Source organism: Urocitellus parryii, unplaced genomic scaffold (genome assembly GCF_045843805.1).
Source record: "Urocitellus parryii isolate mUroPar1 unplaced genomic scaffold, mUroPar1.hap1 Scaffold_43, whole genome shotgun sequence".
Classification (NCBI taxonomy): Eukaryota; Metazoa; Chordata; class Mammalia; order Rodentia; family Sciuridae; genus Urocitellus; species Urocitellus parryii.
Window position 1 is genome coordinate 5268239 of NW_027553833.1, and position 25307 is coordinate 5293545.

Sequence of the window (25307 nt, forward strand, 5' to 3'; positions counted from 1 at the left end):
AAGACCAATCAGTCAAATGAATTTGATTCCCAGAGCCTACACAAGTGCTTTGAAGATAAGTCTTGTTTTGTTTTTCATTCATCTTAGTCTGCATTAGAAATAAACATGCTGGGGGCTGGTGATGTGGCTCAAGTGGTAGCGCGCTCACCTGGCATGCGTGCGGCCCGGGTTCGATCCTCAACACCACATACAAAGATGTTGTGTCCGCCGAAAACTAAAAAATAAACATTAAAAAATAAAAGAAAAGAAATAAACATGCTGGCATTACATAAACACTATATTTTTATTCATTTATTTTTCTTATCTGAGACAGGCAAAACTAAGGTTTTACATGATGTAGTTAAAGGTATAGGCCTAAGTAAGAGTAAATATATTTGTTTATTGGGACTGAAAGTTGTGTATTGCTGTAGGCCAATCTATTCACTATGATTGATCATCTTGTTTGACACTGAGCTTCTTACCAGCCAAGATAAAACAGGAAAGAGGATAAAAGTTACATAACAAAAATGTTCATAGCTGTCTTTGAATAACAAAGTGGACAATTTTCTCAACCATAATTTTACAGCACGTGCAGAACTAACTTTGTCACACAACAAATCTTGATTAAAGCTGAAGTCTAGCATTAAGACACAGTTTAGGGTGACAGTTCTGTGAAGATCCTGAAGGGCCATTGGTTTTAACATTCACTTGGATATGGCATCATAACATCCAGAGGAGTACATATGTCCCTGTTCCTTATGTTCTCTTCCCTAAGTACAATTTCTTTGGCTAGGTTTTTCAGCAGGAGTTCTTTAACAAGTCATCTAAGATAATACTTCCATACAAGGGCCCAGATGCTGGTCTTCGATACCATAAGCAGATGGATAGCTTGAGAGAAGTGCTCATTCATGCTCCATGTTTATATGCACATTTCTTTATTTACTCATTTATTTTTTCCCATTTGTTCTTCTTTCCATCCACCCATTTGTAAAACCCTCTCCTAATTTGGGGAAGCAGAATGAGAGGACATAGTAGTTGACAAATTACTTGTTTAGAAGGGTTTAGATGACTGCTAGTTAGAGTCTTCCATCCTCCATCCCCATAAATGTCAGTGTCCAAACCTGGAGGTGAGTGGACGGGCCTCATTGTTCAGCAGGAAAGGTGTCAGTGACACATGGACAGGTGAGGTGTGGGAAAGAAATCGGAAAGGCCACCTAGGGTGTGCCCAATTAGCTAAATGGGTTTACAAACTGAGAGCCATGCTGAAAAAAAAAAGAAAGGTGTATGGAGCCCCTTTCATAAAGGACAACAATCCACCCCATGTTTCATTCTCAGTTACCCATTTGTATTCATGACCATGCCTGTTTGCACAACCAGTAAATGGGCACAAGTCAATTTATTTTTGTTTTTGGCACCATGCTTTTCAGTTGCCAAAATAGTTTTTGATTTGGGGCAAGGGTTGTAACTCAGTGGTAGAGCACTTGCCTGGCATGCTTGAGGCCCTGGGTTTGATCCTCATCACTACATAAAAATAAATAAATTGAATAAAGGTATTGTGTCCAACTACAACTAAAAAATAAATATTTTTTAAAACTATTTTTTTTTAGTTGTAGATGGACACAATGTTTTTATTTATTTTTATGTGGTGCTCAGGATTGAACTCAGAGCCTTGCACATGCTAGGTGAGCACTCTACTACTGAGCTACAACCCCAGCGCCCCAGAAATAGTTTTGATTTAAGAAAGTTTGCAAAAATATTAGAGTTCTTGAATACACTCACCTGGTTTTCCTTACTGTTGACAAATTATTATGTCCATTTGTCACAATCAGAAACCAACATTGACTTGTTATTATGGACCATAATGCTACTTTACTTACTCCCCAAGTTTTACTTACTACCCTCTCTTCATTCCAGAACACTCCATTCCATTTAGATGACAGGCCTCCTTAGGCTCCTCTATACTGTGCTCAAAACTGTCTTGTTTTTGATGAGCTTGACAGTTTTGAGGTGGTCAGGAAGTATGTAGAATTTTCTCAACTTGAGATTGTTGGTACTTTTCTCATGGTTAAGCTGGGCTATGGTTTAGGGGTGAGTGCCACAGAGGTAAGGGACCTTTCCGTCCTATCACAAGGGTACCTATGGTCAGTAGGACTTATGGCTGTCGATGTTGACCTTGGTCACCTGGCTGAAGTGGTACCTGTTGAATTTTTCCACTGCAGTCACTCTCCCCCCTTTCCATGCTGTAAATTTTGAAAGGAAGTCGATCTATACCACCCACTTAGACAGTCGTGCTCTGTCTCCTTGAGAATAGAGTGTCTGTATGAATTATTTGGAATTCTTTTGTAGAGGAGAGTTCTGTTCCATCTCATTTATTAATTTATTCAATCATTTGTTTATATCACTATGGACTTGTGATTTTTTATGTCTTTTGTTCTAATAGTAGGTTATTTATTTTATTGCTCAAATTTGTCCACTATTTGATGGCTCCTGTGTCCCCTTGACACATGCTTATTCAGAGAGCACTTCCTTACTCTCTGGAATTACAAGAATGCATTTTTATTTGGTAACCAGATTTAATATAATTGGAGAATTTTTATATAAATATATATACACATATACATGATCTTAATACAAAGAGCAAAATATATAAGTAGAATATATAAATAGAATATTAGCAAATATTCATCAATACTAAAGATTTGCATCTTGAGTTGTTTTGAGTGCAATATCCTATTCACATCTTGCATTCAGCTTGGTTTAGAATTCAAGCGATGATTTTTTTTTGGTTACCTTACATATTATATGTAGAATGAGAGAATCAAATCAATTTAAAAATACACACTTTAAAGAGGAAACTGGGGTGTTATTAGTGATAATTAGGGGATTATTAATTCAATACATTTACATCCTAAAAGAGGCAAGTTTATATTATAAAAGGAGAAAACTTAAGAAGCAAGAGACCTTCAATTTACCTTTTAAAAAATAACTTTATTTTATTTATTTAATTTAATGTGCTGTTGAGAATGGAACCCAGGGCCTCATTCACCTAAGACAGCATTCCACCACTGAGCCACAACCACAGCCTTCAATTTACTTGTTTTTTTTTGGGGGGGGTTGGGTACAGGGGATTGAACTCAGGGTCACTCAACCACTGAGCCACCCCCAGCCCTATTTTGTATTTTATTTAGAGACAGGCTCTCACTGAGTTGCTTAGTGTCTTACTGTTGCTGGGCTGGTTTTGAACTCGTGATCCTCCTGTCTCAGCCTCCCTAGCCACTGGATTATAGGCATGTACCACTATGCCCAGCTTCAATTTACTTTTGAACAAGAATAATCTGTAGATTAAAAAATTCTAGATCTGGGGCTGGGGCTGGGGCTCAGTGGTAATGCACTTGCCTGGCATGTGTGAGGCACTGGGTTTGATTCTCAGCACTGTGTATAAATAAATAAAATAAAGGTATATCAATAACTAAGAAAAGATTTTAAAAGTACTAGATCTACTTTAATAGATAACAAATCCCCTAAATCCTAAGGATTAGAGAAGGAAAAGACATAATACCAACTTTCAGTTCTCTAGTTCCGGAAAAGTAAATTAGGTGAAATGATAGGCAGCTGTCCAAATAGCTATGTGATCAAGGAGTTTTAACTCTCAAATTTCTAATTCTCTTATGTGTATTTATATTAGTTGGATGTGCTTTTACTTGTTCAAATTTATCCTGTAGTTAACAAATTGGCAGCAATCCAAACTTAAAACCATTGCACAGCAGCTATTTGTGACTATACCCTTGACTGTTACTCCAGTACCTTTCCCCACTGGAGTTCAGGGTGCTAGACAGTGACAGTTTCTCATGAAACAAGAATAGCAAAACTTCAGCAGATGAGAAGACAGAATCGCCAGCAGCTCTGGGATGTAAACCCAAGTTCCTGCTTTCTATTTCTTTGCTCTGTTTTTCAGAACTACATAAGAAAAAGTGGTATTAGAATATTCCTACATTTTAGACAAAACCTCTTTGAATTCTTACTACTAGATTCTACTTGAAGAAATGGGAGAAAGAGTAAGAGGAGACAAAACACATTACACTTGTAGACTTCACTACCATAGTTGGCAGCTACTTTTTTCCTAAACTAAAAATCTGATTAGATCCAATCTAGGAACTAAGAGATCAAAATAGATAGGACAGCTTCTTTAAAAAAATCCCAGTTTTCTCAACCAAGTAGAACCCATGGGTAGATGTTAAATTATTAAAACAACCTATGAGCTTAGAAAATTGAAAGTAACTTCTTTATTAAGAAAATAAAGACATGTTGCTTAGGGTAAGGAGCAAAAATGACCAGTTATTAGGATAGTGAGTAAAAAAAGATGTCTTATGTATCTGTATGTCTATCACAGACAAACGACTATTTCTCTTCTCTCTCAGAAAATGTATAGTTTTAACATTAAAAACAAAAATTGAGCTTGTTAAATAGAAAATCAAATCCTATCAGAAGAATTACATGAAGTCAGTCATTTTTTAAACTTTTTTTTTAGTTGTAGGTGGACCGGAGACCTTTATTTATTTATTTTTATTTGGTGCTGAGGATTGCACCCAGTGCCTCACATGTGCCAGGTGAGCGCTGTTCCACTGAGCCACAACCTCAGCCTGAAGTCAGCCATTTTTTTAGATGCTGATTTAGGATCCCCACCATAATATTTGATGATCAACAAGGCCACATGTCTGCTAAGGACATCATATAAAGATGACTAAAGAGTGCCTGAGCTCACAGTCCAGGAATTATTGGAAGGAAAGAGTGACAGATTACAAGAGGAAGGAGCATGAACCAACACAAATGAGAAGTCAGGATTTCATTGTAGGAAAAGGTGAAAAGAGGATCAATGCTTCTGAAAGAGAAATAAAGGTAGGTTTCTGAGCAACAGGGGAGTGAGAGTGCTCAGTTTTGTTAGGTCTGGAAGCCATCTCTACCTGGAGCTTCCCAGCGGAAGCCAGGGCACTGACAATGGGACATCTAAAAATAAGCCATGATCACCACAAAGAGAATGACGGCCAGCATGAACCTGTCCACAGTCACTGCCGAAGCTGCGGAATAACTCTTCTCCATCACCCTTGTCTTCATGGGCTTCCTGATATGGTAATCTGTGGAAAGGATGGTTTTTCGAGCCCCATCCCACTTTCCAGGGCCCTGTAGATGAAACTGGGCTGGAGTACAAGGTCCCAAAAGTAACTGTAATGCTAGCTTGGAGTCAGTGAAGGCCAGAGACAGTAGACTAGGCCTGACTCCCACCAAATCAGCAATCTCTTCCATGCTATCAATGTAGTCTCCCTGAATGGTATGGCGTTGGCTTTCCATGTACCTAAATCAGAGAAGACAGAAGCCATGGCCTATCAAAAAGGCGATTAACTAGTCAATCAATCAACATACATATTGTATTGATTTTATACTGGGCACATTGTACTGATTTAAAAAAATTTGTTTTACTTGTTGATGAACCTTTATTCATTTATTTATATGTGGTGCTGAGATTTGAACCCAGTGCCTCATACATGCTTGGCAAGTGCTGTACCACTGAGCCACAGCCTCAGCTTGTATTGATTTTAAATTAGGCTACAAACTGTAGTAAATAGTGAAAAAAGATATTTGTCACCATTCTTAGAGATCTGATAATACACCAGAAGAGATAAGATTGTTGTATACATAACAGAACATACAAGGGTTTTGCTAAATATTGTGGGTTTGACTGTTAAATAGAAATTTTAAAAAGGGTAGTTAAAAAAGGGCTACAGGGCTGGGGATGTGGTTCAAGCAGTAGCACACTCGCCTGGCATGCGTGTGGCCCGGGTTTGATCCTCAGCACCACATACAAACAAAGATGTTGTGTCTGCCGAAAACTAAAAAAAATAAATAAATATTTTCAAAAAATTCTTAAAAAAAAGAGGGCTATAATAGGTCATTGAAGATTTGAAAGATATAGATGAGAAAACAGCCAGGTGAAGGAATAAAGCAGGAATGGGCATAAACGTCTGTGGTTGTTGCCTAAGTCAGCAGAAAACAAGAATGGACCACAGCACTCCAGACACAGAGGACTCTGACGAGAAGGAGGGAGTTCACCCCAAATCCTCAAGCATGGGGTTCTCTATTTTGTGAGGCCAGGGTGGTGAGATGGGTAGGGGTTGTCCACAGATCAGGGCTTCCCAGCGAAAATGTTAATTTGGATCCTGAAAGGACCAGGGAGGGTGACTTATCTCACAAGAAGAAGTGGCCCTCCCAGTGGAGCCAGATGGAGTGATGGTACCAAGTGCAGATTTGGAGAGATAAAAAGACTTCTTAGTGAAAAAATAGTTGACAGTAAAATATGTGGAAGAAGTGTGACTAGGAGACTTTCACTTTTTATTTTCTATAATGAAAAGAAAGAAAAATGGAACACAAAGCAAATAAGAGGAAAGTCTTTAAGCTAATTGAGGAATCAAAAAACCAAGACAGGAAACAAGGATTAGAAAATGAATTTTTGGTAGAATTCTTGAGGTGGAATTCTGGAGGAACTGATAGGTGGTCAAGTAGTACCTTATCAAAATGGAGCTGGAATTTTGAGGAGATGAAATAGGAAAGAACCTGAGAGCTCTCCTTCCTGGAGATTATATTAACTCGGGCGTCAGCACATGTGCATTTACATATCTTATAATAGTAGGTCAAGTATTGGAGTTTTCATGAGGTTTCATAGCCTGTGGGATGGTTAAGAGGATTAAATAGACCCCATGCCCATGAAATGCTGAATGTGAGCAAACTGTCAACCCTCAGGAAAGTTCAGACTATGTCCTGGGGGACTACTCACAATCAGAAGGTGGTTGGACAAGCTTAAGTGAAAAGAAAGAGAGCAGGAAAGTCCAAATAAGAGAGTTTGGTGCCAGAAAAGAAGGGAAAGAAAGCCTTCAGGAAGGGAAGATGCTTAGAAGTGCCAGCTCAGGAGTGAGAGCAAGGCACCTGGTCATGGATGACCTTCAGGGGAATGATGTGGAGAGTAAGGAGGAAGTTGGGAACACAGGGACTCGGGGAAGCAGAGGAGAGGCCTAGAGCAGAGGATGTAGGAACTTTGCCATAGACGTGCAACAATGAAAGGGGAGGAAAATAGGAGAGCACCGGTAAGGACAAGAAGATGGAATGAAAAGTCACCTTCTCTCCTCCAAGACAGGCCAGAGCCATGCTTTATAGTCAGTGGCTGAAACCACCATTTGGGGCCTGCAACAATCGATTTCCACATAAAAACAACCTGGGATTTGAGCTCAAGTTCTGAGATCCAGACTGCCACATCATTGTATCCACAGAAGCAAAGCAGCCAGGGGATGTTACTGCTTTACCAGATCATACTGTGACCTGCGTGTGCGGTGCACCTGATGACAGCCAGCAAAGCAGCCACGTCAGGTCTGTAAGTCTACTTAGAACTTGAAATCACCATTGATTCACCACACCCCTCCTTCCTTTGCAGACCTGTTAATACTTCAAGTAACCCTCCCCCAAATAACATACCTGATTGTTTTCTCAAGGAGCTTTTTCCTGACTTTTAAGTCCTAAACATAGCCTTTATAGCGCCTTTATACACTTCCTTGAGTTTTCTCTCCTTTCCCATCCACATTAAACTGCTAGTGCTATTTCCCCATTCTGTTGTCACCACTATCATTCCCCTCCTATCACAATATAACCAGGATTCTCAAATTAACAAGATGAAACTAAATGTAGGATAATATTGTTCTTATCAAGAATAAGTAGAAAAAGTTACATACATCTTCTTGGGAGAATTTCTTACCTTTTTGCCATTTCCTCTTGAGTCCTAGATATATCTGCCATCATTTCACTTTGTGAGGGCAATTTCTTTAGCCCTAAAGAGAAAAATTTTAAATTTAAGTGTAAATTACCTCAATAGAAACAATGATCCTATTAACAATTACTGTGCTATGGAGAATTCAAAGAAATATAGGATGATTTTCTATACTCAAAGAGATAACAGTTTGCTTGATCATTTGATCTTGCCATGACCAAAATATAAGTTGAGCATACCTCATCACAAAAACAGATATCTTAAATGCTCCAACATTTTGTCCATGTTCAACACTCTTTGAACATGGACAAAATGCCCCAAGTAGAAAATTCTACACATGACCTCATGATAGGTCATATCAAAACACAGGCACAATTTTATTGTATAAAATTACCCTCTGGCTGTATTGTGTAAGGTGTATATAAAAACTAAGTGAATTTCCTTTTTATACTTGGGTTTCATCTCCAAGATAGGTCATTATGTATATGCAGATATTCCAAAAATCTAAAAATATATTAAGTTCAAAATACCTCTAGTCCTAAGGAATATTCACCGGTATCAGTACATGTAGTTTATTCTGTTTTGTCTTTGGAACATATTTACTGTACTCTGCCTTCCAACAAATACCTGCCTCCTCCCTAACATAGTCTTTGAATTGGTAAATTAAATTTGGACACAAGGAAATGACAAATGGCCTTAAAAGCAAATGAAAAGTGAGGTACAAGGTCAAAAGGCAAGTCAGGTGTAGTGATGCATGCCTGTAATTCCAGCACTTGGGAGGCTGAAATTGGAGGATAACGTGGATCTAAAAGTTCAATCAGCTTGAGTGATATAGTAAAACCCCAACTCAAAAAAGGGAGGGGTCTAGAGGAACACCTGCACAGGTATCTTAATAACAAAGGTATTTTATACAAGAGAGAATAAAGGAAGTAAACATAAACTCTAATCACATTTTATGCTAAAATCCTATGGAAAATAACCTTCACCTTATAACCTCTTTTATTTGATAAGAGTTTTGTGTGTCTGTGTGTGCGGGGGAGGTAAGGCCAAAGGAACTCATATACCCAATCTTGACAAATAAAATTTAAGTATTAATATAAAACAGTTTCTGTACTATGATTTAAAACCAAGGACATGACTAGACAAAGGCAGAATCACATTTAAGTCCATATAAACAACTCTAGCTCAAACAATTAGCCTTTTGCCCAGATATATAGCCTTATGCCCAACCAGATATGTAGGCACTGTGCCATGTACAAAATTGAGCCACAATTCTAAAATGTTACTCTATAAAATTCTGGAATATAGAATTTCAGAATGGGAATGTGTCTTAGTACAATCCTTCTCTTTACAATACAATATCAAGTGGTCATCTAATTCTTCCTTAAAAGTATCTGGCCTTGCAGCTATTATGAAGACAAGCACAATAAGTGTTGGCAAGGATGTGGGAGAAAAGGCACACTCACACACTGCTGGTGGACTGCAAATTGGTGCAGCCAGTATATAAAGCAGTATGAAATTCCTTGGAAAACTTGGAATGGAACCACCATTTGAACCAGCTATCCCACTCCTCATTTTATACTCAAAGGACTTAAAAACAGCATACTACAGGGACATAACCACATCGATGTTTATAGCAGCACAATTCACAATAGCTAAACTGTGGAGCCAACCTAGAAGACCTTCAGTGGATGAATGGATTAAAAAATGTGGCACATACACACAATGGAATATTACTCAGAAATAAAAGAGAATAAAATTATGGCATTTGCAGGTAAATGGATGCAATTGGAGAAGATAATGCTAAGTGAAGTTAGCCAATCCCAAAAACACAAATGCCAAATGTTTTCTCTGATATAATGAGGCTGATTCATAGTGGGGTAGGGAGAGGGAGCATGGGAGGAACAGACAAACTTTAGACAGGGCAGAGGGATGGGAGGGGAAGGGAGGGGACAGGGGATTAGCAAGGACAGTGGAATGTGATAGACATCATTATCCAAAGTACATGTATGAAGACATGAATTGCTGTGAACATACTTTATATACAGAGATATGAAATATTGTTCTATATGTGTAATAAGAATTGTGATGCATTCCGCTGTCATGTATTTTAAAAGAAAAAAAGATCTCTGGCCTTAGAGATCTCACTACCTGCTAAGGAGATGATATAACTGACTGATGTGGTTGTTGGAACATTATTTTTTGAACTGACCCCCAAATATACTTCTATGCAACTTTTATCATTGGAACTAGTTCTTCCTTCTGGAGCCACACAACTAAGTTAAAATGTGAAAAGCACCTGTCATGACTACTTTAAGTCTTCTCATTATCAGGCTGACCAGCACGGGGTCCTACTATAACAGGTGTCATGTTCTCTGCCATTCTGGTGGCCCTTTTCTGTGCACACCTGATACGCCTCTGAAACACAGAAGTCAGAAATTCAACACTCAGAGCCTACTATGTTTTTTTAATGTGTTTTCTTAATTTATGGGAATTATGACTTACAAATCAACAAGGAAGCATGGGAATGTTTCCTTTGAAATTAATCACAGGTCTTTAGGATGCTCAAGAAGTACATTTGAAAGCTGATTTCCAATGACTTCTTACAGGGTACAGCCACCAGTCTGCAGTTATTAGCTGAAACTGTATGGAGGAGGAGGAGGCGGAGGTCTATTTCTTGGTGGTTAGAGGCAGTCAGTTCATGAACTATTAAATTTGATGGGCAGATACAGATATTTACAACATTCTGTGATGAAGTTCTCTTTGAATTTATTAGATTTCAGCGTTACCTTGTTTAGACACATATTGTATCAGATTTCTTATCTCCCTCCTTCAAATCATGCTCCCTTTATATGGACCAAAAAAAAAAGTCTTGTCTTTTTTTTTTTTAATGTTAAGCTGATATTATGCAACCTTCAAGATTTCATTCCTTGGTTCTAGTTTGACTCTTTGCTCTAGTAAGTAAGTCTAATTCTTATCCCATATGTATCTCTTCAAATATTTGAAGGGAACTCTTAGATCTCCCCCAGATCTTAACTTCTTTAGCCTAAACTTCTCCAGTAACTTCATTTGTATTTCAAATGATATGTTTTCACGTTCCTTAAACCATTTTCTCTCTCCTTATTCAGTGAATTCCAGGTTAACTCTATAATGTCTTTAGGTGGTAGTCTGACCATTTAGAGAACTGTCACGAGGTTCTGAGATGGTGCTGGATTGAATGAAGCCTTTTGGAACCCTCCTCACCCGCTGGCTCCTACTGAGCCTACTATCCCAAAGCTCAAAGTTGTTTTCCCTCAGGTGCTCCTGGTCAAAACTCTAAGGGGGGACATGCAGGGACGCAGAATAGTAGGGATGTGAGGATTTGAAAGTTGAATATTTTATATTCTGGATTATCTCCTACCAGGTGTTAACTTATTGTATGAATTAAGTCGCACCATTTCTATATTTGACATTCTCTGTAATGAAAGATGAAATTCTTTTACTTCACAAATACATACCAGTTGCCTAAAATTCAGATGAGTGGATTGTAATCTGAAGTACACACTGGAATCTTCTGGGGAACAATTTTGTGCCTGCCCCTCCCAGATTTACTGAATAAGTATCACCATGAATGAGATCAAAGCATGCCTAAACTGGGAAATACCCAGGTGATTCTAAGGTATGTCCATGGTTATATTACTACTTAGATTCACTTAAAAATAAGTTTTCTGGTACTAAGTCTGTGCCAGATATTATGCAACCCTCAAGATTTTGGTCAAACATACTGCTATTTAAAAGCAAGCACAGAAACATAGTCAAACATCACCAAGTAATTAAGGAGTGAATTTTTATTGTCACTTACCTTTAAATACTTGAGAGGCCCAGCATCCTTGGAGCTCTGCAATCGGCATAATGGCTCCTAAGGGCTGAATCAAGCCTCTGATTGCAAGAGTTGGCTTTTCTAGGTTGGGAGGGAAGACCTTTTTATATAGGGATATCATATTTTTGACCACTTTGATAGAATCTTCCAGAAAAGGAAAGGCAAAGCTGTAGCCTGTGGCAAAGATAACAGCATCAATGTCATCCTCCCTAGAGCCATCCTCAAATATGGCAGCTGTCTCTGAGAATTCCTTCACGTTTCCCTTCACCTTCACGTTTCCCTTCACCTTCACCAAACCAGAGATTATGCGATTGGGCAGATCGTCATTTACTGTTGGATGCTGGCTCAGAGCTCTGTGAGTGGCCATGAAGATTAAGAGAAGGAGAAATGAGAGGGACCGAGAGAGGCAAAGAAGGGGAGAGAGAAATAAACCCTGTAAGTAAATTTTTACTTTGGTGGAGGTGGTTAGACAATAATATGTCAACGGTGTCCCCTCGGTTTACCCATGAAATTTGGAAAGTCCCACTTTACACCAGTTTTACTTTATATCAGCTTTTCAGGGCTCAAGGCTGAATGGGCTGGACCCTGCAAGTCACTGAAGGGGAAGGTATTGGAGAAGTGAAGGATAAGAGTTTTTTGGAGGAGTGCATATGTGGTTGTTCATGTGATAGTAATGCTCCGTGGTGTCACAAGGCCACAGGACAGTCGTTCCTGTCCACATATCAATCAGTCTGACAAAACTTGACTATTAATGTCCTGATCCATTTCTAATTCCAAAGAGGTAGACTTAGACTTTCATTTTCCAAACTGTGGAATAAATTACACATGTACAGCAAGTTAGAGTTCAAATTACATTTCCATGCATTAAGTTATTTGGCAGTCACATAATCTCTATGAAGGGTAGGTGTCATTATCCAGGTTGTATAGATGAAGAAACTGAGGTCTAGAGAAGATAAGTGACTTGACCAATGTTCTACAGCCTAGGATTTTAGAATTTCTGTAAAAATAGTTTTCTATACTCTCTTGGGATACTTTGGACCTAGAGACGGCATGGAATAAGGGTATCAAAATAAATAAGTCAGGTTTCCAGTATCTTGGGTCTGTAAAAACAAGTCTTGATTCCTGAACCTTGGGTCAGCAGGCTCCGAGACCCCTCTCCCCACATCTTCCTGGCCTAGCCTCAGGAGTGTCATGTGTCTTACGACTACACCCAACTACACCCGAGCTGTGGAAGTCAATTTGCTTGGATTTGAACCTTCAGGAAGACGGTATTCTGCATTCCAGCCGCATGGCTTCATCTTTCTCTCTAACCTACTGCTTTTCACTAGCGCGCCTCCATCCACACAGTTGCCTAAGCCACAGAATTGTCTCCTGTCTGCTCACCAAGCCTGTGTTCTTCCTCTCTTAAAAAAGAAGTCTGCCTAGAATAGTTTTGTCTACTAACTGTCTCACCTGAACAACACAGTTGTCTTTAGGGCTCCCCCATCTCCCCTCTATACCATTTGCCTTACAATAAGAAGGGCAAATAAACATGATTTTAGGATCCTTGATTTAGAAAAGAAAAAAAAAGGTATAAAGAATATTGTTGGGTCAGTTGCAGTGACACATGCCTGGTCATTCTAAAATAGAATTATTATAGACTTATTATTACACCACTCACTTGCTTAAATTTAACAAGTCATTCACTTGAATGGATTTGCTGTCTTCATTCCAAACTTTTTGGTTTTCCCCCTGCCAGGGCTGAGGGCCGAACTCAGGGCCTCGTGCATTCTAGGCAAGCACTCTGCCACCGAGCTAAATCCTCAGCCCCCTATACTTTTTATTTAGCAGAGCATACAAAAGGTTTCATGCCTGATAGACCTAGAGATGTATTCAACTACTCTTCTAGCTTTGCCATATAGTCTAGCTATACCAGGCTATATGCAGGTCTTGGGGCATAATGTGCCTTTTGCTATTCTAACATATTACAATTAGAATGCTACATGCTGACCCGATTTGCCTACCTTTTATTATTCAATAAAACCTCAATTTGTTTTGCAACTACAAAACATATTCATGCTTAAATAATTCAATGAAAAGTTGTTGGGGAACACGGTGTCCAGGTACCATCCCACTAATTAATTTCAAGGGGAAAACTATCTTTGTACTGGAGAAACCTGGTACATGCCACTTTTTACCCACAATCAAATTTAGCATCATTAATATGAAATAAACTGACATCATGTGGGTCCTGATGGGATTCTCCAAGAAGATAACATCCCTTAATGTAGTATATATGCCAAGATACAATGCAACTCAAAATTTAGAGATAGTCTACAAAAACCATGCCTTAGAAAGAAGAAAGAGGAGGAGGAAGAGGAAATAGGGAGAGGAGAGGAGGAGGAAGAAAGGAGGAGAAAGAGGAGGAGGAGAATAAAAGTCCATGTTTAAAAAAAATGAATGGCCAGGCATGGTGGTGCATGTCTATAATCCCAGTGACTCTAGAGGCTGAGGCAGAAGGGCCACAAGTTAGAGGACGCCTCAGCAACTTACTGAGACCTGTCTCAAAAAAATTAAAAGAATTAGGGATGTAGCTGAATAGTAAAGCACTCCTGGGTTCAATTCCTAGTATGCAAAAAAAAAGGGAATAGAGAATTAGTATTTCAGATTAAAAAAGACATGACAACTAATGAAATGATGTGATTAACATTTTTTAGAATAGAAAAAAACTTATTATAAAGAAGACTATTAGGTTGGTTGCAGTGATGTACACCTGTAATCCCTTGGGAGGCTGAGACAGGAGGATTTCAAGATCTAGGCCAGCCTCAGCAATTTAGCAAGGCCCTAGGCAACTTAGTGAGACCCTGTATCAAAATAATAATAATAATAATAATAATAATAATAATAATAATAATAAAAAGGGCTGGGAAAAACTCAGTGATAAAGTGACCCTGGGTTCAATTAAAAATTAAAAAAGAAAATATTATTGGGATATATGTAGAAATTTGAATATGCCAACATTTTAGAAAATTATTTTATCAATGTTAAATTTCCCAAATGTGATCATTGTATTATGGCATGTAGGGGAATACCCTTTTCTTGGGTATGTTTTAATGATTTTTACTTACTTTCAGAAAAAAAGATATGTCCTTAAGTATGTGTATATACTACATATTGTTTGGATCTATCTTCCATGAGGGAAGAGATAAAAAGCAAATATAGCAAACTCAATGACAGGTGAATCTAGGTAAAAGATATGACTTTTCTGTAGATGTGAACATTTTCAAAAATAAAAGGCTGGAGAGAAAAGTCACATAGAGTCAGTACACAGGAGGCTTTCACATGCCCTCCTCTGTACGAGAGCCCACCCTCTTCTCCCACTACATCTGTGCATCTCTCTGTCATGTTCTCTTGTCTGTCTTCTGACTAACCATTTTACAATGTTAACACAACAACCCCTTGAGGAAGCCAATATCATCCTCATTTTATGGGTGAGGGACATCAGGAAGATGAAAAATTTGCCGAAGATCATATAGCTATTAACAGGCAAACTGACGTTTCAATGCACATCTGACCAATTATAAATCCTGTTAAGAGATGTTCTATTGATTATTGAATAGGAGAAAATAAAGATTGCTAGTAGAACTACAGGAGATTGTTCAGTACTTCTTTGTTCTTTCCTGGCTAAATGTACATATTCAGAATGGATTAAGGCTGATATTCAGTTACCTGGCAGAGGTATCAGGACATTTTCAACTTTACACAACCCTGGAAGAAGTTTCTGGTAAATAAGTTTTTACGGTAAATAAGTATATTGTTTCATAGTCTTTATCTAAGCTCTCATGTAAAAAGACGCCTGTCTACAAAGTGTGATTCTTTACTTCACACATATATCCTCATAGAGAGGAACCTTCAGCACTATCAGAGTTAGGTGCTTTTACCTGTCACAGTGAAACTACCTACATGGTCTTGGGATCCACATGATTAAGGTGAAGCTTATAGCCTTGATTAAAAGGTTCCCTATCGATGAGATAGTTACAACACATCTATCCCAAGACCGCTGTGATGATTTTTATAGAAAAGTGTGGCATACCATTAACACTGAATAAATGCTTAATGGCTGTCATATTTATTTTAGCTTTTCCATCGATGCCTCACACATACTAGGCAAGCACTCTACCACTTATTTTAAGCAAACAATATATTTATAAATCTGGCTTATAAGAAAAACATAAGAAAAATGGTTAGTCAATATAATCGTGTATGAAATCAACCTGACAAGAAAGGGATGCTTTCACAAAATCATCCTACCACAAGGGTCATACCAAAATTTCCTTATGCACTGAGATCAATAGATCCACTTGCAAATTTTGACTCCCAAATTTTCTCTTTAATACGTAAAGCAAAAAGCTAGAACTCAGCAATTAAATCTCTTCAGTTTGCATTAGTGCTGTGAGGGTCACCCCCCTATGCAGATGTGATTTTGCTGTTTTCCCAGGGCTTTCTCACAAACATGGCTGCCTTATCTCCACACCCTGAATATTTTGTTCCTGTCAGTGTTGCATTCTCATCAATGGCATGACAAGTTTTTTTTTTTTTTTTTTTTTTTTTTTTTTTTTTAAGATGGACACAACACAATGCCTTTATTTATTTATTTATTTATTTAATGTGGTGCTGAGAATCGAACCCTGGTCCTGCCGGTGCAAAGCGGGCGCTCTACCTCTGAGACACAATCCTAGCCCCACATGACAAGTTTTAATCCTTATCTTTTTTGTGCAATCAAAAATTTAATAAGAGGGATGTGGATGTTGCTTTGTGGAACAGTGCTTGCCTGGCATGCATGAAACCGTGGGTTCAATCCCTGCTTAAAAAAGAAAAATTACTAGCAAAAATACTATTTTTTTAAAATGTGTACTGTAGATGGATCCTAGCGGTGCTTTACCACTGAGCCACATCCCCAGCTCTTTTTATTTATAATTTATTTATTTATTTATTAAAATAAATGATACAGGCTTTGTGCCACCTGAGTTTTTTTTTTAATATTTATTTTTTAGTTTTTCGGCGGACACAACATCTCTGTTTGTATGTGGTGCTGAGGATAGAACCTGGGCCGCACCCATGCCAGGGGAGTGCGCTACCGCTTGAGCCACATCCCCAGCCCTCTTTTTATTTTTTATTTTGAGACAGGGTCTCACTAACTTGCCCAGGCTGGCCTTGAACCTGCTATCCTCCTGGCTCAGCCTCCCAAATTGCTGGGATGATAGGCTTGTGCCACTGTGCCAGACCAGCAAACTACTCTTTTTACTATTTTTTACTATTTACTTATTTTAACTAGATTAACTTCTTGCTTCATGAAGCCCCATAGTATGGAAGAAAACTAAGTCCAGTATTTAAAATAGTTTCACTTGATTCTAGATGTAAAGATAATTTAAAATTAAAAAGAATTTCTGAAAAATCAGTCTGTTTCGAATCATAAAAAATTGAACACATGTATATGGAACACATTTAAATGAGCATGTAAATAATTAAATTATTATTAAGTTTAATTTTTTTTTTCTTTTGGGTACTAGGGATTGAACTCAGGGGCACTCGACCACTGAGCCACATCCCCAGTCCTGTTTTGTATTTTATTAGAGACAGGGTCTTACTGAGTTGTTTAGTGCTAAATTGCTGAGGCTGGCTTTGAACTTGCATTCTTCCAGAATGCTAGGCAAGCATTCTAGAACTGAGCCACACCCCGGGTCCACCTCCCTGTCTGTACCTGTGTTTTGGGGACTGTGATTGGCCCTCTCCCAGCCCATTTCTTGAGGAGAATTCCCATTTTAAGCTGCCCTCCTTTGTGAATGGTGCTCAGAGGATAGGGGAAAATTTTTTATTTCTCACTTATTTCTCGATTTCTCTTTTTCTTTCTTTTTTTGGTGATTCTGGGGGTTGAATCCAGCACCTTCAGCATGCTAGGCAGGTGCTCTATCACTGAGCTGCACCCCGTTCCCTGTGGTACCTTGGTTTATAAAAGAATGAAATTTCGGTATTGCCAAATGTGTTTATCTTCTAATCTTTTTGTGGTTTTTAAAAGGTGGCTTTGCTGGTATGAGGTTGTGGCTCAGTGGTACAGCGCTTGCCTAGCTCATGTGAGGCTCTGGGTTCCATCCTCAGCACCACATGAAAGAAATAAAGGGGAACTGGTGTTGTGGCTCAGGGGTGGAGCACTCGCCTAGCATGTGCAAGGCCCGGGTTCAATTCTCAGCACCATATAAAAATTAAAAAAAATTAAAAATAAAGGTATTTTAATTAAAAAAAGAAAAAGAAATACAGGTATTGTGTGTCCAATTACAGTAAAAATAAATGCTAAAAAAAGGTGGCTTTGCTAATCCAAAGTTATAAACAGATTGTTATATTTTATCTAATACATTTATAATTTTAGTCTGTTTAGGTTTCTAATGCATAGAGAACTTACTGATGTACACAGTAGGAAGGAATTCCATCTAAATTCAGTTTTTCTCAAATGGATCCCCCAACACCATTTATTAAATGGTTCATTTCTCCACTCACGAAGTGCTTCCTCTATCTTCCACTAATTCCTATATATGTGCAGGGTTGTCTCTGGCTTCTGTTCTATTCCAGTTTGGTACCTGTTCCTAACCTACAGCAGCTCTCATTTACCATTGCTTTATAAATATTTACATATGGAATATAGCTCCTTCGTTGTTTCAATTTTTTTTTTTCAGAATTGTCCTGATTGTGCTTTTTCCCTTTCATGTGAAGCAGCTCGGCAAATTCTATGCAAAATGATCTTGGGGTTTTGGCTGAGAGTATGTTGAAATCACACATTAATTTGGGGAGAGCTGGCATTGAATGTTACACTGGACTTTTCCGCCCACCGCCCACCGGCAGGGTGCTCAAGGGCATTCTCTGACGGTATTTGGTAAAGTTTCTCAGTTTTCTCTTCTGAGATTTTTCAAGTTCTGGTTGGGCTCTTCAGTGGGCCAAACTCTTTACAAGTTTAAAGTCTGTCCTAACCCCCTGCTCCCTCACCCTTTCAGAGGCCTCTGCAGGCCCTTCTGCTTACACGATTGTTACAGATTGCTTACTTTTTCCAGCTGTTCCCAAGTTACATCCTGTGTGTTTCCACATGTGTCGGGTGAAGTCTGAAGGGCCAGGCTGGGGTTTCAAGTCCTGTTTGGGGGGAGAACAAGGTTGGGTGAGGGTCTAGGAAGATGGGGACGGCAAGGGGCACTGGGACCCCAGCAGGGGGAGGAAGGAGCCTGTCCTTAGTCCCTGGGAGGTGGCCTGTCTGGAGGGAGGGCATCTGCAGGCCCAGGGCTGGGGGAAGGGTGGCTAAAAGCTCCCTTCTTGGGAAAAGGGTGGGCAGCAGCCAGCTCCTCCATCCTGTGCCTTCATGAGTGTGTGTGTGTGTGTGTGTGTGTGTGTGTGTGTACGCACATGCGTGTTCTGCACACGTGGCATCCCTGGGGCATTCTGTTTCTAGCGGCTTCTCACATTTTCCAAGTGGGCGGCCTGGGTTCAGAACCCAGCTCAGCCACTTCCTGCCCTGCAACCCAGTGTCCCCGAATGACACCTCCTCTGAGCATCAGGGCTGAGAAATTCTCTGTCCCACAGACTGTGAGCTCCAGGGGAGGCGGGTGAGAACTCTTGCACATGGCTGCACTCCAATAGGCATGTGACTCATGGCAGGTCTAAACAGAATTCACGCATCCATCCTGCTGGGGAGGGGTGTGCCCTCTGTGCAGAGAACATTCCAGCCTGAAGGATAAAAGGGACCCAGAGCCTCAGTAGGAAAGGGCTTGGCCTGTTTGGGCTCCAGAAAGAAGCTGGAGGCCTGGGGTGTGGCTCAGTGGGGCACTTGCAGCCTGAGGCCTGGTTAATCCCGGCACTGCCCCAGACAAAACAGGACACAACAGGGTCAAACACAAGAGGTGGGAGCCAGTGACAGAGAGGGACCTGCTCTTTTAACAGGCTGCTCTCCTGAGGACAAGAGGTGGAGGGGAGGGGGCTCTCCCAGCTGCCCTGAAGAGAGACACTGGGGCCTATGGGCCTCGCAGGCCCCTTCGCACCTCATGGGGACAATCTGAGCTCAAAGCATATCACTGTCTCTGGCATCCTCACTGTCGCCCATACCTGATGGTTACCAAGACAGAAGAAGAGAGAGTACATTGTAGGTCTTATAGACAGAGAAACAGAGAAATGACCTACTCCTTTTAAAGACAGGTAGAGTCAGGCTGGGCTTGGTGACCCACACCCCAGAGACTTGGGAGGCCAACACCTCAATTGTCGTGTAGGCCACCGTGTTTGTGGTACCTAGTTACAACAGTCCTAGTAAACTAATACCCTCTGGAAGGAGAGGAAAGCCTGTGTGAGCACCCCCATGCAGACCTGAAGCTTCCTAGAGGAGGTGATGGTGAGTGGAGCACTGAAAGATGGTAGGAGTTCACCAGGTGGGGAAGTCAGAACATTCTAGGCAGCAGGAAGAACGCATGTAAAAGCCAGGGGAGGCTGTTTTTCGGACCTCTTTGAATTTCCTGCCTGCCCTGCCCAAGCATCGGAGATCCAGAAACTCTTTTGCTCTGAGATAATGGAAAGATGACGTTGACCAGGGAGCCCCTTGGGCCCAGGCCATGAGATGCATCATTCTCACGGGTAGGGGGTGCACACAAGCCTGTCCATGAAGCCCGGCTGGCTGGGGGGGGGGTGCCGGCTGGGTGGGTGCAGGCAGGAGGAAGCTCCAGCTGTTCCTCAGGGTCCAAAGCCTCTTCCTAGTGAGGCTAGGGTGGGCCGCTCTGGGCTGGCTGGGGCTTTCTTGTGGTTCCAAAGGATGCACAGCACCCTGGAAGGACACTCAGACACAAGTGGCTCTCGATACAAGTACTTTATTTTAATTACAATAGTGCCACACAAAACTACAGTAGCACGAAACATAATACAAAAAATAGATTCCCACCTCCAAACCCCACATCCATGTGCCCACATAGAAGCAAGCCCGAGGCTCCCCTGGTCTTGGGAGTGCAGCTGCCCATCTCCCCTTGGCCTTGACACTGTGGAGGGGCAATGGGAGTGGGGACGCTGCCTCTGCGTGGGCCTGGACTTCTCCCCCTGTCCCGCACATCCTGACTGGGAGTGCCATCTCCATTCCCTCTGGCTAGACTCCAGGCCAAGACACTTGTGTCTGGCTGGTAGTGCTGACAGTTTCCTGGACCACCCTTCCCTGGGGAAGGCAGGAGGGTGGGGCAGCGGAGGCACAGGGATGGAAAAGGCCCAACTCCCAGGTGGCTGGCTCTAGCTCCTTCCCTGGTTCCTTCTTCTCTTTCTCCCAAAGAGCTCCCAGGCCTTGAACTTGTTTGTGAGGAACAGGGGCCTCACCTGGAGCCCACTCACAAGCCTCCTGCTGACCCAAGCTGTCTGTGCCTCTTGGACAAGGCTTCCTAGGTAAGGGGCGCGCCATGGGCAGGGCCTGGTCTCTCACAGGAGCTGCTGTGCAGCTGCAGTTGGTTCCACCTACCTGGTGGAGCCTGAGCATCCACTGTTGGGAGGAGCTGTGGCCTCTAGGAAGGGGTGACCTTCTTGGTCTCTTGACTCCACGGGCCAGACTGCGCTGAGGAACCCTTCCCTTAGCCTCCTGTCTAAGGAGGGGAGCCTGTCCAGCTGCAGGGGACGTCCTGATCTAAACCAGTGGGCCTTGATGGCTGGAGCCCAGGGCGAGGGCAGCAGCATCTACCTTCTACTACCCAGAGCACAGCCCTGCAGGCCAGAGCTCCTGGGGGCTGAGACATGGCCCTGTGAGCATCAGGAGTGGGAGTATGGCCTTGGGTTCCAATCAGGGCACTTGGGGGCTCCACTGAGGAGGCCAGGGGCCACTGGGGCAGGGGTCATCTCCTCAGCACGGCCCAGGCCGCAGCCTCAGATAAGGCACTAGAGAACTGGTCTGGAAGCTGACCAGGCTGGGGGCTGAGGACGGAGCTCAGGGGAGGATCTGGACCCTTCTGCAGACAAGAACGACAGTCTCTTTCTTCCTTCCCTTGGGGGAGAGAGATCCTGCAAGGCAGAGCCCAGAATGGCTGGGGTGGGGAGTTGCTACAGAGAAGCAACAGGTCCCGCGGGGTGACCCGAAGAGGAAGGGCCAAAAGAGAAGGTCTATGGGCAGCTGCATGTATCTGGTGCTGGAGGGCCCTGTGCTCCAGATCCAGGGCCCTCAGAATATGCTGGGGACCCTGACCTGGCTTCATCTGCCATAGCCATCAGTCCTCTGCTGTGACTGTGGGGATGAGATCTTCCTTGCTGGGGTTTCCATGGTTGAACTCTGGGGGCAGGGGCAGCAAGCTGAGAGCAGCAGGCCATGAACTGGGCCTCTGCCTGGCTCCCACATTTCCTGTCTGTGGGTGGCCATGCAGTAGTCACCACAGTCAGAGGATTTGCTTAGTGGCCTGGCGCAGGTGTGTGTGTGTCCCTGCCTCAGCCCAGCCTTGCAGTGAGGGGGTAAATCAGTGGGGTTTCCTTGTCCACATGTTATTTAGGAAAAAAGAAGAAAACATAATAAATATAACAATCCTTCCCACAAAAAAAAAGTGTTTTAAATGCATTTTTCCCTGAAGATTTCCAGTGTATTCCACAATGTTTAAAAAATAGTTTCCCCCCAAAATATATCTTAAAGCATTTGACACGGTGGTAATTGTGGTCTATGTGGTGCTGGATGTGGGCGAGGGGGCTGTGTCCCCCGGCCCTTGTCGCTGTGGGGCCCAGGCCTGGTGAGCCACCAGCCTGATACCCGAATGCCCGCTGGAGCTGGTGCACGCTGGGATGCCGGTCTGCACAGGGGAGCAACTCGGGTATGTGGAGGACCCCCACCTGGCCCAGTGCCGGCTGCAAACCCTCCAGTTCGGGGAAGGGGCCCTGGGCGGCCAAGGGGCTGGAAGGAGGGGCGGACTCGGCAGCCTCCCCTCGGGGCTCGTCCTCAGCCCCTTCCTCTCCTCCGTCTTGGCTCTCTGTGCTCTGCCCTTTACCAGATTTCACATTTGTGACGAGGGTTCATGGGTGACCCAAGGGGGCAGTGGAAGTGTTCTGAGAACTCTTTGGAATTGGAGAGGGAGCCGATGACCCTGAAGCGGGAGGGGCTGTGGGGGTCGGTGATGAGGCCTTCGTGGGAGCTCTCGGGCATACGGACAGAGTACCAGACCTTTGAGGGAACAAGGGGGAGAAGCTGGGGTCACTGTGCAGGGGTAGAATGAGCCCTCGCCTGGTGCTCACACCCCAAGGAGTCAGGAAGGCCCGTGGGTGGGTCGGAGGGGAGGCTGGTGTGCGCCTGTGCACCTCTCTGACGCAGGTGTCACCGAGCTGTGTCTCTTCAGCCAGAGCCGGGTCTCTGTCTGATGCCAACGTACCAGGCTGGGATTCTGCCCAAACTCTACTTTACAAATCTTGGATTTAGTCCAGATCTCATCTTTACTGGGCAGGACACTCTCTCGTGAAGCAGCTCTGGGAATCAACTGAAGGCCAACTCAAGTGCCGACCTGGTGGGTCTTGATTTCTTTCTCCCCCGGTTCTGGGGACTGAACCCAGGGCTGCTCTCTCACTGAGCTACATCCCAACCCTTTTCATTTTCTATTTTGAGACAGGGTCTTGCTAAGTTGCTGAGGCTGACCTCGAACTTGTGATCCTCCTGTCTCAGCTTCCCAAGGAGCTGGGATTACAGGCGTGCATTACCATGTCTGGCTATGTTAAGAAGTTTCTAGAACCCCAGAACCAGGAGGGGCCTACTCCACCACATACAGGATACTAGTATTCTTTCTTGGCCCTTTCTTGAATCTCTCTAATGACAGGAAGCTCACCTCCTCACAGGGTAATGACCTGAAGATGGTCTGATGAGTTAGGGAGCTGGTGATCGGAGGGGACCTGTACCTGTTCCCCTAAAGAACTCACCTGTGCAAACCCCAGGAAGAAGAGCTGGTCATTGGTGAGACCCAGCGTGGGCAAGGTCTGCTCCTCCCCATTCTTCTTTACCCAGTTCTGGTAAGCCTGGGAGGAGAGAAGGCCAGAGGTTGAGGGCAGCCAAGACATAGGGGCGAGGTGCTAGTGTGCAGGCCGGGGCTGGTTTCTGGGGTCTGGGCCTCGGCTCAGCCTGGAGGATCCCTCTTCTTTCTCTGCTCCCTCCCTAAAGGGGAGTGCAATCAACCCCAAGGCCTAAAACGCCATACAATGCCAATGGCTCTCCAATGTGCACTTTGGCGCCAGCCTCTTCCCTGATCTGGATATTCAACTGCCTTAGCTGGACACCCAAGGTCACATCCAACTCAGCATGGCACAGAGGAATAAGTCACACACACACGTACCCTCACCAAACCTGCCACCATACGATGGCACCACCACCTTCCTAGTTACTCAGGCTCAAATCCCAGAGTGCCCCCCAACTCTTCCAGCCAAGCCAAACACCCCAAATCTGACCCTCCTCACCCTTCCCTCTGTTCCACACGGCCTCTTGCCTGGGTAACCACACAACAGCTTCCAACGGGTCGCCCTGACTCAGAGGAACGGAGGACACAAGCCTGGTCCCCTCCTCATGTGGCAAACTGTCTAGGGCGGGTGTTGGCAGACCTCCTCTGTGAGGGCCGGAGTAGATGTTCCAGCTTTGGGGCTACCGGTCCCTGTTGAACTATCCTCCTCTGTATTCAGAGTGCAAAAGTAGCCACAGGCAACCTGTGGACACAGTGTGGCCAGGTCCCCCAAACCTACAGGGACAGGCTGGGGCTGGATTTGCCCACGGGCTGTGGGCTTGCAGACCTGCCTTAAAGAAGGATTTAGATAATGTCTCCTGTTTGACCCTGTAGTGGCTCCCACTGTCACCAGAATAGAACCAAGCTCCTTTCTCAGTGACAGAGGCCCTTGCTTCCCACTCCTTCCACCACCCCCTGCCCCTGGCCCTTTTTCCTTGGTGAGTTGCCAGGCTGCCTCTCGGGCCGGGACCTGTGTCTGAGTCACTTGCTTTCACCTCTGGCCACCTGAGGGTGTAGGTCAGGGGCTCAGAGCCAAGCCAATGAGCTCAGATGGTAGCCACTTACTCTAGACTAGGATCAGAACCCAGAACTGGCTCTGTGCTCAGTGTCCTCCTGGGCCCTGCTGCCCTACCTGGCAGTGGGTTCCCCCTCAAAGGTAAGAAGGGGCCGGCTCTGCAGGTGGACCCCACCCTGGCTCTCTCCCGGGTCTCTCAGGCAGGTGGTCTCTGAGCACAGGGCCTTGGGCACCCGGCTCAGGCTCTGCATCCACAGTCAGTGCTCATATCCTCCCCACCCCCACCGACAGATGAGGAAACTGAGGCACAGCACTCCTGCAGTTTGCCAGGCGTCTCTACGCTGACCTACTGATGAGGCATCTGGACAGATGTGGACCTGGACAGGTGCACAGGGGGAGCAGACCCACCCGATAGGTCGCCTTGAGGCCCCCATTGTCTGCGATGTTCTCCCCAAGGGTGTGGCGGCCGTTCACGGGCTCCCCATTCACGCTGTAGCTGCTATACTGCTCCACCATGGACTCCCTCTGCTGCTTGAGGAGTTCTTCCACCAGGGCTGGAGGTTCCTGTCCTTGTCATACTCCCGCCCTGTGGTCGGAGCGCAGGAGTGGCACCGTGGGACCTGTCCCTGCTATCGCTCTTCTCTCCCAGTGACAAGTGGGTTCCTC

At 43.4% G+C, this 25307-nt stretch overlaps 1 protein-coding gene across 3 annotated transcripts in view; it reads right to left on the reverse strand.

Moving 5' to 3' along the window:
• LOC144252432 (flavin-containing monooxygenase 5-like) overlaps nt 1-25307 on the reverse strand; it is a 64362-nt gene that overhangs the window by 34346 nt on the left and 4709 nt on the right. Inside the window, exons 3-8 of one of the 3 annotated variants that reach the window (XM_077794757.1) lie at nt 25050-25227; nt 23556-23651; nt 18716-18800; nt 11628-11819; nt 7775-7847; nt 149-214 (exon numbers count right to left, since the gene is read on the reverse strand). In XM_077794757.1, coding sequence (XP_077650883.1) covers nt 178-214; nt 7775-7847; nt 11628-11819; nt 18716-18800; nt 23556-23651; nt 25050-25157 — 591 coding nt within the window. In that variant the 5' untranslated portion in view covers nt 25158-25227 and the 3' untranslated portion in view covers nt 149-177. Of the gene's footprint in view, nt 1-148; nt 215-4983; nt 5330-7774; nt 7848-11627; nt 11820-18715; nt 18801-23555; nt 23652-25049; nt 25228-25307 lie in introns of those variants that run through there. The other 2 variants (XM_077794755.1, XM_077794756.1) reach the window with 2 other exon arrangements.